At 31.4% G+C, this 17073-nt stretch overlaps 1 protein-coding gene across 1 annotated transcript in view; it reads right to left on the bottom strand.

The window, feature by feature from the left end:
- LOC115879715 (rho GTPase-activating protein 36-like) overlaps positions 1-11102 on the bottom strand; it is a 19350-nt gene extending 8248 nt beyond the window's left edge. Inside the window, exon 1 of the mRNA XM_030896672.1 lies at positions 11069-11102. Coding sequence (XP_030752532.1) covers positions 11069-11102 — 34 coding nt within the window. The remainder of the gene's footprint in view (positions 1-11068) is intronic.
- Positions 11103-17073: the final 5971 nt, after the last annotated feature.

Raw genomic sequence — 17073 nt, forward strand, 5'->3', positions numbered from 1 at the left:
AAACACAAGAGATAAATAAGTTTCTAAACAAACTAAACTATCCAAATTAATTTTTTTGCATGTGTTTGATAAGATTTTTCTTTAAATTTCGTTAACAAGAATGATAGGGGTAGTTTATTTTAACCCCTTCCACTCATTTTAAAAAAGTGAAAAAATTAGCAGAAAGTGTGTTTTCATAACAGTAATGCTCCCATAAAATTTCATTAGTCTATCTCTTTTCGTTTTCAAGATAAAAAATAAAAACATTATTTTTCCGCCATCTTTGTACCGCGATATCTCCCTAATGGTTGACTTTTGACCCAACGTTTATGAAGTAAACTACCCTTTATTTTGAACAAGGAATCACTTCCTGAAGTTTTTCGCATTTGTTTTGAAACACCCTGTATAATTATATCAACTTTAATTCCTCAACTCAGTTATTTATAAACTTTAGTATTTGGCATATTATACAGGGTTAATTGAGGAGTTGCCTTTTTACCCTAACTTTAAAACACCCTGTGCAATAATTTTGTTTGTAAATTTTAATAAAATATAATTTTACGGTCAGAACCATGACTCTTGAGCATTTTGTTTTTCGATTCATGTCAATACATTCTTTGCCGGATCCAGTATTATCATTAAAGTTATGAATTTGCTTTTTTATATAAAAATGGCTACCGATTTTATGAAACATAAATTATCTACGCTAGTGATTTTCTTAAAAAGGCATGTTGTGGTGTCCCAAAATTCGAGTCCACTGAACATTTATACGGATATACCGTGCAAGTCGAGCATTTCCTTAATCCTATTAAATGGACCTTTCGTTAATGCTTTCGATGGCCGAATACTGTTAATTAAATCACTCCAAAGACGAAATCTTTCGCGTCAAACTAAATTAATATCGAAAAATCCGTGGGGCTTAATAATAATTACATCAAAAATTGTCATGTCCAGTTATGTATACTGGGTGTCGTGTTCACTAAGCAAATATATTTGGCGATTTTTTTTGGATATTATGACGCTCCTCCTCATAAACTAAACTTAGTCAGCGATAGAAAGAGGTACACCAATTGGCATGGGCCTCCTCGATGACCTGACAAGTTTACAAGAGAACTTATGAGTCAAGAGAAACACTCGAAGTGGCGGTACGGGGGATGTTTAATAATGTCGACCGGCCGTTCTGTGAGATAAGCTTGTAATTCAGTTTTATAAAGATACATTTTATGTAGGTACTCAAAACATTGCCGGATTTCTGAACATTTGATAAAATAACCGTGTAATAAAATAGTCTGTCTTTTTATAAGTTAAGTTATAGATCATAATAGAATAAGAATACCATGCCATCTAAGTGAAATTAGTCAAAAAAAAATTAGAAAAAAACATATTATACAGTGTCCGGAAATTAATGCAACAAAATTTGGTCATAGGTTTTTGAAAAAAAAAATATGTGACCCGCATTTTTTATTTTTGACCAGTCCCTTTTTGGATTTACAGCCCCTTGAATTTCGCTCCTAAAAAGAGTTTTTTTTTTAATATCTCAGGGCCCTGTTGGACGAAAATCACTAAATTTGGTACACGTTGTTTTACCATAAAATTACGTTTTTTGATGCTATGAACTTTTTTTATTTTTATCAGTGGCGTCCCTACGGTATTTAAACTAAATATTATTGAAGAAAAAGATTGTACGCCACTGGTTTCTTTAAATAAAAATTATTTTTAAAATCTACATTAAATTTTGAACAACTTTATCTCTTGATTTTTTTTTCGTACGACGCACCGTTTTCGCATAAAAAAATAAAAACCATTTTCATATATGACCAAATCGCTAAAAATTTTATGTAAATTTTCAAAGCAAAATTTAAAAAACGGCAATTTAGGTTTTTGGACATTTTGGTTCGCAATTAGGTAATAAAAAACAAGATTTTGGAAAATAAAAAATTATTTTAAACTTGTTTGCCGTTTTAAAAATTTTGCCATTGAAATTTACGGTAAAATTTTACCGATTTAGTCATGTAGCATCAAAAAATGTCATTTTACGGTAAACAACGTGTACCAAATTTAGTGATGTTCGTCCAACAGGGCCCTGAGATATTAAAAAAAAACTCTTTTTAGGGGCGAAATTCAGGAGGCTGTAAATCCGAAAAGGGGGGCCACTCGCCAAAAATAAAAAATATGAGTCACCTATTTTTTTACAAGAATCTATGACCAAATTTTGTTGCATTAATTTCTGGACACCCTGTACAGTGTGGCGCCTTTCATACGAGGCGGAGGCTCCAGGGAGAACGGTAGTTTATATCGAAATAAAATTTTGGTTTTGGTTTGGTTTGGTAATTGGTCAGGTTAATTGAAAGCATTTTATAAAAAATATAGATAGTTATACAAGGTGTCCCAAAAAAAAGTTACACAACAAAGTTTTGTTTTTTTGTAATGGAACACCCTATATATTAAATAATTTTTTGATTCTATGGAAAAAAATAAAGGTGAGTTTTGTTTAAGAAGCATAGGCCTAACATGTAAGAATTTTGACATATTTCACATTTTGCGGAAATGAAGATTATAATTTAAATTTTAATAACAACTATCTAAATTGTAATTTACCCTATATAGCCTAACCATTGTATGTTAAACTAAATTAAAATTTGACACGAAAAGTTATACAGGGTGAGACAAAACTAATAATTAGCATTGGTCACATTTAAAGGCAAGATACTTTTAAAATTGTTTTAAATGGAACACCTCGTATATTATTCCGGTGTTCAATGGAGAATTACCCGTCATTATGATTTTGCGTCAGTAGATATTTATTATTTGAAAACAATCTAGGGTGGATGTGTTAATTTAACAAAAATTAAATGTACTGTAATAAAAAGATACACGTTTAAAACATATTTTAACTATTTTTTTTTTCGTGGGGGAAAAATCTGCAAACCAGAGACCGTAAATGGTACTGTCGGGGTGGTTGAGGTACCTTACCGACTAAAAAACCTCCACAAACCGCTTTGAGTATCTCTCCAAGGAACTACCTTTCGGCATTACTTCTGGGGGAGGCAGTTTTATTGTGATGTTGCAGGTAATTGAGCACTTCAGTCAAAGTTGGACACTAGCGAGTGTGGTAAGTACAAAGCAGTACTAGAGCAGTATGGTACACTCAAATTATTCTGCTTTTTTTTTACTTTCCAAACCTTTTGGCTTCGTTTTCCTTTGCAGATATCAGCGCCTCCATATATTCCCGGACTGCTTTCCAGTTCTCATTTGACTTAAGCATCGTTGGAAAAAAGTTAGTGTAAGTTAGTTTCTCTGTATTTAGACTCTCCATTAATTTATTTCTTTCATAGGTCCACCTTTTGCATTCCAGGATTGTGTGCTCTGCTGTATCGTTATCGTGGTCACCGTAGATGCATTTTGGACTATCAGTAAGTTTCATTTTATATAAATAATTCTTGAAGCATCCGTGTCCTGATAAACATTGTGTCATAGCGTAAGTAACTTCTCCATGGCTCCGATCTATCCAGTTTCTTATATGTGGTATAAGTTGTCTTGTCCACTGCGCTTTCCCGTCTACATTGTGTTTCCATCTGTCGCTCCATATGTTCAGTATTTTTTCCCGGTTAAACTCTCGCGATCTATCCAGACACACCTTTCTCTGCATCCTCTCTTATATTAGAAGATCTATCGGTATCATGCAACTAATTACTTCTGCCGCATCTGCTGATATAGTGCGGTACCCTCGACATATTCGCAGCGCCAATCGCCTTTGAACTACCCTTAACCTTTCCCTATTCTTCTTCACTTCAACGGCCCTTCCCCAGACCTCGGAAGCATACAGAATGGTAGACGTCTGCACGGCGGCCAACATTCTGCGCTTGGTTTCCCCCATAATGGACCAATTCGGCATATATTTTAACTATTACAGAATTAAAAGTAGATATAAACCTTAATTATGTAACAAAAATTAGGTAGATGAAATCAAATGCTCATAATGCCTTTCCTGTTTACTGCATAATATAATTCCTAATAGAATCATATCATTTCTCTCTGATGTAGGATAAGTTTCCGTTTTCGAAAAATTTCTGAGATTTTTTTTTGTTTGGTTTGGTAATTGGTCAGGTTGTTTTTTTGTTTGGTTTGGTAATTGCTAAAGTTTAACTAATTAAATAGCGATGTTGAAGTAACGTCAGACATATCACAGCCACCTAGATTTTATCAAATAAAGATCTACTCACACTAAATCATAAAAATGAAAATCTCTACGAAAATCTTTGTCTGAGGGATAGGCAACCTTTAGTATTTTGAAGAGACATGAATTTCTCATTGAATATCGAAATAATATACTGGGTGTTCCATTTAAATTAAAGGAGTAACTTGCTTTTAAAGGTGACCAATGTTCAACATTAATTTTACCTCACCCTGTATAACTTTTTGGGTTAGGTTTTAATTTGATTTAAAGTACAATAGTTATTTTAACTACATATTAGGCTATACCGGGTAAATTCCAATTTAGGTAGGTTTTATTGAAATTTAAAAATTGTTCTTCATTTTTAGAAAATGTAAAATAAGTCAAAAACCTTACATTTAACTAATATACTTCACCCTAATAAAACTGACCTTTATTTTTTTCCTAGAATCCAGAAATTAATTGGGTATTTCATTACAAAAAACACAACTTTGATGAGTAACTTTTTTTGGGGACACCCTGTAGAACTCTCTATTTTTTAAAAAGTGCTCGAATTAACTCTACAAATGCTCACAAAATTTCATTTCAATACAAACTGTCGTTCTCCTTGGAGTCTCCGCGACGTATAAGAGGCGCCACCCTGTATATTAAAATATTATTTGAAAAAATGGCACTTTTATGAAGTCATGGCCAACTATGGTTACTATTTAAATAACATAAATATGTTTGTGTCATAATATATCAAAAACCACAGGCTTTAGAAGAAAAAAACGGAAAACACAATAATCTCATTAAAGATGTGATTTTATCCACAACTTTTATCAGAAAACTTTATATCTAAAATAGGATTATGGAGCATTTTTAAAATAGTCGAAATTTGTTTTTATTTTCAAAATATCTAGTAAGCTATAAACTTTTTCAAAAATCCGAAAGGCGCATATGTTTGTCCTTACAAAACTGCATATTCTTTTCCTATTTGGCCGACTCTCTAGGTCCAGTAGTTTCCAAGATATCCATAGAAAACATCTTAGAAAACCCTGTATATTATGTGTATTGTTAACATTTTTTTGCTCTTCTGAAACTTTCTTTCCGAGAAACCATGAATGTATAGGATTAAAACTGCTATATATTACCCGATGTTCCCAGAACATCAAACCACAATGAACCCGCTACGAAGATATACGCAGTATTAACTGTTATAACGATTCGTCGTGTACAAAAATCCATTAAGCCTCTTTAAAGATATTCGCAAAATTTCCGGATATTTTTAACACACTGTACATGTCCTCCTGTCAAGCGTTATCTTAATAAAATGCCGCTTTTTTAATCCTCTTTAACGTTATGATATAGTAAGGAATCCAACTAAAGTCGCGAGAGAAGAAATATTAAGAAATTTACATATGATTTGTTAAATAATCTGATATTTTAATTCATGATAATTAGTTAATGGGCATGGTGCGGACGGTATTTATAATATTTGTTTTTTTTTGTAAGCTTTTTAATTTAATACGCTGAATAGGTAAAAAATGCTTAATTTAGAGGATGATCCGGAATGAAATAACATGGGGGTCGTTGCTATATTAGTAAGTGCATAACGATTCAGTATTAAAACTAAAATAATTTCGGACTTCCATTGTCTTTATCTATTTTGCTTACACAACGTTTCGGTCAGAAGTATCACTGACCATAAAGTGTTATCATCCTCATCATCATCATCAACCAGCCACTAAAGTCCACTATATAGAGCTATTTGTATCCAGTTACTGTGGATACGCCTTAAGTCGTCATGCCTTCTGGTTGGAGGACGGCCTCTGCTCCTGAATGCATCGTGTCTTGGTCTCCATTCTATAATTTTCTTCGTCCATCGGTCATCGTTTCGCCTTGCAATGTGCCCTGCCCAATTCCATTTTAAAGTGGTGCTCTATGGCATCCATGATTTTTGTTGTGTCTCCCCCCCCCCATATTTGATTTTGATGTCAATATGACTCCTACTTGTAGAGGGCGCCACCTACATATTTTTTAACTGGTTTGAATAATAATAACTTTTTGTTCGTACCTGTAAAAAACCAATGAGTAAAAAAATATACATTTACGAGGTTTTTTACGTAAGAAAGGTCTCTTGGTAAAAATCGCTACGAGTAATAGTTCTCCAAATATTTAGAGTCGAAATTATCAATACCTGTCATATTGACAGAAATTGAACATGTTAACTAAATAGTACCTATTAGCCTGAAATCATAAATTTGAAATATGTTTGTGCCAGAATTTCAACAGAAACTGTTTTATCAACATTTTTTCGCAGAAAAATTTATGATTAACTTAAAAAAATAAAAATTTCCCAAATTTATTATTTCAGTCAAATAACTATCTACTCAACGTGTTTATTGTTTGTGAATAATGACATGTATTGACTATTTTCATTCAAAATATCTTGAAAATGGTTGCTCGATTTCGGTTAGCGATTTTTACCAAGAGACACTTTTTACGTAAAAAATCGCGGAAATGTATATTTTTTAATTCCGTAGTTTTATACAGGTACGGACGAAAAGTTATGACTCTTCAAAACAGTTAAAACACATGTAGGTGGCGTCCCCTACAAATAAGAGTCATATTGATATCAAAATCAAATTTCTCATGTCAAAAAACTCCCAGACAGCAATTTTCATCCAAGTATTGATATTACTTCAGAAATTATTTGGAAGAAATGAAAATAAAAATGAATCTCCGAAACTAAACATTTTAGGACATACATTTATACGAACTTTTTTACTTATTTTTATCTGCAGAATATGCTGTCGAAGTTTTCGGAATACAGTTCGACCAATTCTGTATAGAAAATCCACACATACGGGATAATATTTTAATTCTCAGTCGAACCCATAGATAAAAGAAAATAATCTACTGTTAAGATAGATATGAAACTTAATAGTAAAATTTTGGGTCAAAGCGCTCCTCCGTGTTTTTAGTAGAGACTACGTTTTACCCAGCGCCTTCGCCTTTTCTGCTGTAAATGTTTTTTATGTTTATATTTGAATTCAAAGATTTTATTTTAAAGAACTTTAATAAAACATAAGAATATATATATATATATATATATATATATATATATATATATATATATATATATATATATATATATATATATTATACAGTTTATTTTTTATTTATTTTACAGAGTTTCATGTAAATGATCGTAAGTCGACTGACTGTCTAATGAATAGACCGAGATTTATAGATTTTAAAGCGAACAAAAAAAAAATCAAACAACGAATACATACCATATATTTTTCTTTTATCTAAGATACATACCTTATCGTCTTTTGGAAACACGTGCATTTTTGCAGTTTCGTTAGTTTCTTTGCAAGATGCAACACAACAAGAAAACACCATTTTTACAGTTAATAAATAATAAAACTATTTCTGACTATGATATTTAAAATTTAGATAGATAGAAAATTAAATATCAAACCGGTATTTGCAGACGCATCAGGACCAAATTCAATAAAAATCAAAATTTTTCCTGCGAAAATCGGGCTTATTTCACTGAAAAGGTATTTTTTGATTTATCAGCAATCATTGTCAAGTCGACAATATACAGGGTATTTTCTAATTAGTCTAAAAAAATTGTGGTGTGATTCCTCATATGTTCTTTAAACAATTTATATATAACTATTGGGTCTACCAGTACTTCCTTTCTGATACAGGGTGTTAAAAATTTGAAAAAATCGATATTTTGCTTAACATAAATGGTACACCACTGCTTTTTTAAAGAAAATATATTTTTTCTTGGCTGGCCATCCTTTTTCAACAAGATTGATCTTTTGAGTTTTTCTTGTTCATCAAACAGTTGTCGAGAAAAAAATAAATATACTTATTAAGAGCCCGCCTTAATCCGTTTTCTAACGATTTTTTATTTTTTAGATTAATTAGGAAACACCCTGTATATGCATATCACAGGCAACCAAATAACTAGTAACCTCTAAAATTGATTTTTCCTACCACTAGCGACATACCGTGTTTTTAGTGTGTACTAAATGATTTTATCAAAATTTCACCATAAGTTTCCAGGCAATGGTAGAACCATTCTGAAGCAACCAAAAAAGGTATAGTCAAAACATAATGTCATAGAGCAATTACTATACCGGGTGCGTCTCAAAAAGTGGCTCACCCCTATAACTTTTTATTTTTTCAGATAAAAAAAAAATGAGATTTGGTATGTTAGTATATGACATAAATTAGGATTGATTGACGTATTCAATTGTTTTTGGTCACTTCCTGTTTCACTGGAAATGACTACAACTTTTGATTTTTAAATGGCACCCTCGGTATTTTTTTACTTTATTCCATAGAAAATGACATTCTGAATAGAATGACATATCATATGTCAACTTTTCACATTCTCGCTTAATAAAAAATCGTATTTTAAAATTCAATTTAGAATGCTATGCTAAAGCACCAATTCTTAATCAAGGAGCCTTGGAAAAATAGATTTTATTGTCTTGTCCTGGCCAGTTAGAAAATGCTCAAATCGTATTTTTAATCATATCTCAATTTTTTCAAATGGAACAAGGGTGGCTCATTAGCATATTTGGAAAAAGCATTTTTTTACGAATAATTTGATACCACATACTTGGTATTTCGAGTTAAATTTTCGTTACGAACCGTAAGTTATAATTTCAAATAAACCATATGCGAAAATGTCAAAAGTTCACATATGATATGTCATTCTATTCAGAGTGTTATTTTCTATTAAAGTAAAAAAATACCGAGGGTGCTATTTAAAAATCAAAAGTTGTAGTCATTTCCGGTGAAACAGAAAGTGATCGAAAACAATTGAATACGTCAATCAATCCTAATTTATGTCATATACTAACATACAAAATCTCGTTTTTTTAACTGAAAAAATAAAAAAGTTATAGGGGTGAGCCACTTTTGAGATGCACCCGGTATGCAGTGACCAAGAATCTCTGAATTCTGAACTAAGTAATATTATAACCGATTTGCTTCAGAATGGTTACTCTGCAAAATCCCTAGACAATACTATATCAATTGGAAAAAATAATTGCAAGAAAAAGAAAAAAATAATTTGCAAGTCCGAAATTTTTTTAGTTTTAATAGTAAGTGCATAACTTTAACTTAGGGTTGCCAATTTTCAAAATAAAAAATAGAGTACGAGAGGGTAAAAAAGAGGAACAAGCGAAACATTTTTTGAAACCTTGCCAAAATGTCTAAAATTTACCAAAAAGTTATGTGAACGGTATGCGACTGATGGTCTTTCTTACTTTTATAAAACTATTTATACTCAACTTTATAAACTTATTATATTGTAGATACAATAATTAATTTACACATTCATAATCCAGGTGTCAAAATACACATATACACTAACTAAAATAACGGACTGAAACTATACGTGGATATTTTATATTGACTAGCAGTATAGTTCGAAAAATCGGATTACCATACCGCTATTTCAATGTAAGCATTTCAAATGTCAAAGTTAATAGTAGTAATTTTCAATTACTAGAAAAAGTTAACAACCTTTTAACTTTTTCCACTAATTATACTTAAAAATTTGCAAGTAATGTCATTTTGGCCTTTGATTATCATCCGTCAAGAGAAATTGCGGTTAGAATAAAAAGTTTATTGTTTTATCAGATAACTATTAGGGGCTTTCTCTGTGGATACAATTGACTACCGCAAGCTATTGCTACAATGTCCTATTAATTTTAATTGTATTTTTTAAACATTGTAAATGATCGTAAACTCTAGAGTATAATTGTAACCACTAATTTATTCCACTAATTTCGAGGTTCTGAATGAAGCTTTGCAACAGTTTTTTGTGTTTCTAAAAAAAATTTGGGATATCCTCTGTCAGAATCATAACGATATCCTACACTCCTTGGACAGACTGTAGTCGAAAGGAGTTCTACACTACTAGAGCTCCATTTTTTCACCGACAAAAAAGTACATTTACAGTTCTTTCTTAGAAAAAAGTGTGCTCATAAATATTCATTACCTACGAGTAAAATACTCAAACGAAAAGATTTATGTTCTAAAAGTTTGAACGCGGATATTGCTATGGCAAATTTGTTTCGGTAATTTCGCGTGTTATATTCCATTTAAAAATGATAATATTGGCGCCAGTTACTTATCGCTGTTGCCAGATGCTGTGAAATTAACCCACTTTTTCTGAAAGTGCCCAATAAATCTTGGCGATAAATTTACCAAGTGGATACTAGTTGGCGGCCGTGAAATTCTTTTCTTAAAACACATTATGAGTTTCCAATTAAAATATAGGTATGAGCATAAAAAAAGCAATAAAACCGCATCAAACAATTTAAAAATTATATAGCTGTGAAAGAAATAATAAAATATTAAGACCTTTATAAGCACATAGCTTTAAATTTAAAGTAAAAAAAAACAAAGTTTTTTATTTCTAAACTAGCTAGTTTGGTTACAGACGCTTGTAATAGCAATCAGTTCTGAATCTTATAGAAGAATTGCTGCTACCTGACCGGCTTTTGAGACAAATGTCGCCACCATATATTTTTGGAAACATCACCATCGAAAACTCCCAACGTTCATCTCGAAACACCCGATTATTGGACAGGGTACACCAGCCGATTGACGTTTATTTTCGGGTTCTTAAAAGTAAATTCAGGGGATTCATCACCACTGACAATACACTGTATACTGTATATATTTTCCTGCGTGAAACCGGGGTAGAGATTTTTGGCATCAATTGACTCTAATTGCTTTCTGTTCTTCCGTCAACAGATGCGGTATCCAATAAGAAACTATTTTTTACAGATAATTCTGCATGTAATTTTTTTTGAACTCAGGTCTTTGAAATGCCCAATGATGCTTTAATTTTACTATATGTGACATGTCGATCTTCTTAGATCAGCTTACGGGCAGCATCGACATTTTCGTGGGTGACTGCCATTGTTGGTGAACCTGTTCTTATAGATGGTCGCTAAGAATAATCCGCCCACGTTTAAATTCTCCATCCAAGTAGTATTTTTGGACACATATTACGTAATGTTTCTAATAATCGTGTCTGTTTCTTGACAAAAAATGGAAACGGTATGCCACAAATAGGAAACATTTTCGAAACCTATATATTCTATATGGTTTTATTACATGTGTTCCCAGTGTGGTGTCACTAGCCGTTTCCTGAAATGCTTCGATACGGAAACAAAACTTTTAGAGGAAATGTTTCGAAACATTTTCTGCAATTTGTGTCCAAGATGTTCCCGTTTTCAACAGCCACTGTTTATAAATGTGAAGAAACAAAATACCAAACTAAGATAGTCTATGTCTGTGTGTGGATTTCAAAATGAAAGCAACCATCAACAATGTTACCCTCCACCAGTATTTTTTTGTCTTAAAATCTTTGTTTTCAGGTTTTCTCGCACAAAGACTGTCTAGTAAAAGCAAATTCATCGTAATTTAATAATGTACTTTTATATTTTTAATGCCCCTTCTACATATCATTATTTGTTGCTACAAAATATTTTTTATTTTTATTTCTATATCATGGTTCTGAAAATAAAAATATATGAATTAATGTAAGTAGAACGCGTTCTTATGAGTTTAAAAGCTCAATAACCGATAAAACGCATATTTTTAGTTAAAAACGCTATCATTAGCCTTTCATTCATTATTTTATAAAATTGACATGGAGTCGGACACAAATCATGTGCATTATATCATATTATTTGTGTCTAAAAAGAGAGAAACTAAACCAAACCAAACACTTTTATTTACTTATTATAAGATAAAAACATGTATTAAAATAAGTCACTGGTGTCAAAAAATGCAAACGCGTAATAGCAAAATCGAGTATATACAGGGTGCTACAAATTCGAGGTACGAGCATTGGTATCTCGGAAACCGTAAGAGATACGAAGATGGTTAAATTGGGACAAAGTTGCGCTTTAGGATGTTCACCAAGATACCATCAAAAAAGTTTTAAAAATGTCAAGGATTGCTGAGTTTTTTTGGAAAAAACGGATTTTTTTGAAAATCAATTTTATTTTTTCCTGGCGTTACTTTTTAGAAAATCAAAAAACTAATGGCTACTTTATTAGGGCTATCTGATAATATTTTTAGATTTTCAAATTAGCTGATAATTTGTGATATACAGAGGACAACTTAATTTTTTTAAATACGGACCTGCATTTTTTATTTCAGATTTTGAAAGAACTCGGTCTCCTGAGTACAATCATATGCCACACTTAACATTTTTTTTTGTTTCGGACATTTGAACACAATTTAATTAAACTAATGTTAAGTCCGGCTCTGTTTTTTTAAATATTTAATCTATTCATCGTTACAATATTGGTAAGCTTTCAAACTTAACAATGACGTGGAGTGAAACATTGAATACGGATAATCAAATGCAATTAAATATTAAAAAATAATATAAAATTATTGGGCATTACTTGACGTCATTTTTAAAAGTGAGAATACATTTCAACATTACAATAAAGAGTACAGAATCCATTCGGAAGTATAAGAAGAAGATATGTTCAAAGAGCTATAAATAAGATTGAACAAAAAATACATTAATTTGTGCATTAGGGACGGTGGTAACCCTTTCGAACATGTAGAGCATTACTAGTTTTAGAAAAACTAGTTTGTAGAAGTTGATTTATTTATAATAACTACAATTAATATTATGCATATTATTAGATCGTACACTGAGATTTCAAAATCACAATAAAAAAAGTTATATTTATTATTATAAATTATATTATTAAATTGCTGACCTGGGCATGATTTGTTTGAATCTGTCAATTGGCTCGATTCAATGTTAATTAACGCTGATCCATATTGTTGCGATGAATATAATCAGATTAAATAATTTAAAAAACCAGAGTGGGACTTGAAATTATTTTAAATAATAATTAAATAGTTTTGTTATTGTTAAGGTACCTAAAACAAAAAAAAGTATCAAGTGTGGCATATCGCTGTACTCAGGAGATCGAGTTCTTTCAAAACTTCAAATAAAAAATGCAGGTCCGTAATTAAAAAAATTAAGTTGGCCTCTGTATCTCAAAATTATCAGCTAATTTGAAAATATAAAAATACTATCAGATAGCCCTAATAAAGTAGCCATAAGAATGTGTAATTAATTTTTTAATTTTCTAAAAAGTAACGCCAGGAAAAAATAAAATTGATTTTCAAAAAAATCCGTTTTTCCAAAAAACTCAGCAATCCTTGAAATTTTTAAAACTTTTTTGATCTCATCTTGGTGAACATCCTAAAGCGCAACTTTGCCCCAATTTAACCATCTTCGTATCTCTTACGGTTTCCGAGATACCAATGCTTGTACCTCGAATTTGTAGCACTCTGTATACAGGATCGCTAAAGTTATCGCTTATGTTAAAAAAAGTTAAATACAAAAGTTATAGGATTTTTAAATATCTATTAGCGGGTAATAAATTTAAGTATACAGGGTCGTTCATAAAGTCGTGGTAAGGTTAAGTTTTTTTTTAAAGTGAACCCCCTGTATATTATTACACATTTCAATTATTCCTTCATTTCTAAGCAAAAATCGAAATATACTCAATGTACCTCAAAGTTTCCGAGTTTTGAAAATATTTACTATATTTTATACTTTTGAAAATATCACTTAAACAATTCGATTTAATTAATTTCGATGTGTTTGGTTTGATTTAATGATGCCATTCTGCCGAAACTGTGATACTGTTGTATTTGGTTTTTAAATTCCTATTAGCTACTAGTAAATTTAAGTATACAGGGCCGGTCATAAAGTTGTGTCACATCATTTTTTTTAAATGAACCCCCCTGTATATTATTGCATATTTCAATAAAAAAAATTCTGCCTTTCCTTCTCCGAAATTCTAACTTCAATTTTACACAATAATCGTAATACACAATGTACATAAGTTGAAGAATTGAAATGTTAAACGAAAATTTTGTAATTTCCAGACTTGCTATACTCCCATTTTATACATCTATAAATGCTAACTTGAGAACTAATGTCTAATATTAATAAGTATCACAGTTTCGGCAAAATGCATCGTTAAATGGAACTGAACATATCGAAATTAATTAAATCAAATTGTTTAAGTGATATTTTTAAAAGTCAATAACTCGGAAACGGTTGGTATGAGGTACATTGTGTCATTTCGATTTTTGCTTGGAATTGAAGGAAGAACCGAAATATGCAATAATATACAGGGGGTTCCATTTAAAAAAAATGAAACTTTTATGTGCCACGACTTTATGATCGACCCTGTATACTTAAATTTATTACCCGCTAATAGATATTTATAAACCCTATAATTTTTATATTTAACTTTTTGCGGTACCTCCTATATTTTACCTAATAATCGACCGTTTCCATACATAAAAGCGACCCTGTATTAAAATAAGTCACTGATGTCAAAAATGCAAACGCGCAATAGCAAAATCGCGTATAAATATGCCGCTCAAAACGAGGGACTCCTTATATTAGTACCCGAACATTATGGAGCTGGGGTAACCTTACTTGAACTAATCGGATCGTCAGTTGCCGTGCCCTGTATACATATTCCGTGCCCAAGGAAATAAACTAATCTCTATCGACATTGCGACATTGACATTAAATAGTTGCACATGTCCGGTGTTGATTGCATGTCAGATATCAGATAAAGGAATGTGGAATTTTAACCTTTCGTGATATTTCTTGCCGTTTGAATGTCGACTCGAGTTTGCTGTTGGTGTCGATTTAACATAATCGCGCCATCTTTCGTATGGGGAAGATCCAGGATATGTCGTTTATTTATTACGTAACATTTATGCATTGCACATTCTCGTGTATGTAGAGCGGGATCTGATAAATTGGCCGAGCATGCTGTGACAATATGCAATAATCCCCAGTGTTAGAGCTGAAAAACAAAATTATCTCTCAATTTGCATACGCGGTGCTACTGAATACACAGTAACCACCTGAAGTTCGAAAGACTTTTTTTTGTCAAAAAGTTATTAACAAGAATAAAGTTAGTTATTACAAAAAGTAAATTAGATAATAGAAGCGTTTTTAGCGTTTTGCGTTTTTTGCGTCTAAAGCGCTTTTTGCGATTTTACCGTTTTAAGCGCTTTTTTCGATTTGTGTCCATTAAAAACACCCAAAAGACGCGGTAGGTCTGCAGTTTCCATCAAGATGTCAATTAGTAAAGTCACAAGCTCGTGGATTCCCGGCCCGTTCAACAATCAATCCTGTGAGAAAGAGATAGGCGAGATCGGCGCCGTTAGCGTTGAAGAGACGAAGATAAAAGATGCTGGGATTGAATTGTGGACGGACCGGGGTATATATTCGGAGACAAACACAATCTACTGCTAGTGCCAGTGGTGTGTGTAAAAATAATTATTATTTGCTATTTATTTTACGAATGTTACTTTATATGTGTATAGTTTTTTTATGTTGTAGTGTTGTGATTAGTACTTGTTATAATTATAATATAATATAATAAATAATTATAATTATATAATAGAATAATAAATATTTCTAGTTGCTAATGCAATTTTAGGACATGGTTTATGAAATATTTTGGAGTGAAACTTCTTTAAGCGCCCTGGGAGTAAAAATTGGAGGCCGTGACATACGACCTAGTGAGACGGCCCTGACACACGAGCTCGTTGTAACGAAACGTGTTAACGGCTTAGAAATACGTAGTGACGAGCCGCGACGTATATTTGTGAGCAGTCCACGTGTTTATCAAAAATATTGATATTTTAATACAAATTTTGTAAAAGTGAATCAAATTATTACGTGTAAAAAAATATTTGTTACACGTAAAAAACTATTTTTATTATTTTACGCGAATAAAACTGTTACACGTAAAACTTGTTTTGTAAAACTTGGAAAATAAGTTCGTCATAATAATTTAATTTTACATATTGTTTTTATTAAAAAACCTTTTGTTACGCAAAAAAAAAATTACGTGTAAAAAACTATTTGTTACACGTAAAAAATAATTTTTTCCGCGTCAAAAACTTATTGTTTCTAGTAAAAAACTTTTTCTTACACAAAAAAAATATTTGTTACGTGTAAAAATCTATTTGTTACACGTAAAAAACTATTTTTTTACGCGTTAAAAACTTATTGTTTCTGGTAGAAAACCTTTCTTACACAAAAAAAAATATTTTTTACGCGTAAGAAAATATTCCTTTAACTTATTACTTTTTCAAACTATTTGTTTCTGTTAAAAAAAAACTTTTTTACGCAGAAAAAACACTTTTTACGCATAAAAAAACTATTTTTTACGCGTAAGAAAATATTCCTTTAACTTATTACTTTTTCAACATTTCAAACTACACTTTTTCAAACATTTCCTTCAAATTTTTGAATTTAATAGAATCTACCTAAACAATAGATGTTCTTTATAAAAATATTTTTAGATAATTCTAGTTAAATATTATTTTATTTAATTTATTTTTATTGTATTATTAAATATAACGTCCGCCTATGACGGGGTCTCATCTTAGAAAACGCTAAAGACGCTACAGAAAACAAACTGATTTGTTTTTATTTGCGTTTTTTGCGAGACACGCCAAACGCTACACGCTTTTGGTGTGGCCACCCCTATATAATCCTGTTATTTTGTTTTAGTCGCTAAAGACGCTTCACGCTAAAAACGCAAAAAACGCTTTCTGTGTGGCCGTGGGCTAAAGGTTGGAAGTTCGAATCCTGCGGTAGGCATTTTTCAGCCGACATTTTATTCAACAAAAATAAAAATTTTGGGTACTTAGGTCGACACAGCCTCTAAATGAGTACTTGGGATTCAAAAACCTTCTACCTTGATACCCCCAAGGCTGACGTTGGCATTTAATCGCTATACAAATTTAGTCACCGCAGATGCGTGGTCTGGATTTCAACGTATAAGATAATCCTGGAGACAGCT

This window comes from Sitophilus oryzae, unplaced genomic scaffold (assembly GCF_002938485.1).
Source record: "Sitophilus oryzae breed Bouriz unplaced genomic scaffold, Soryzae_2.0 scaffold_1586_pilon_pilon, whole genome shotgun sequence".
Lineage (NCBI taxonomy): Eukaryota > Metazoa > Arthropoda > Insecta > Coleoptera > Curculionidae > Sitophilus > Sitophilus oryzae.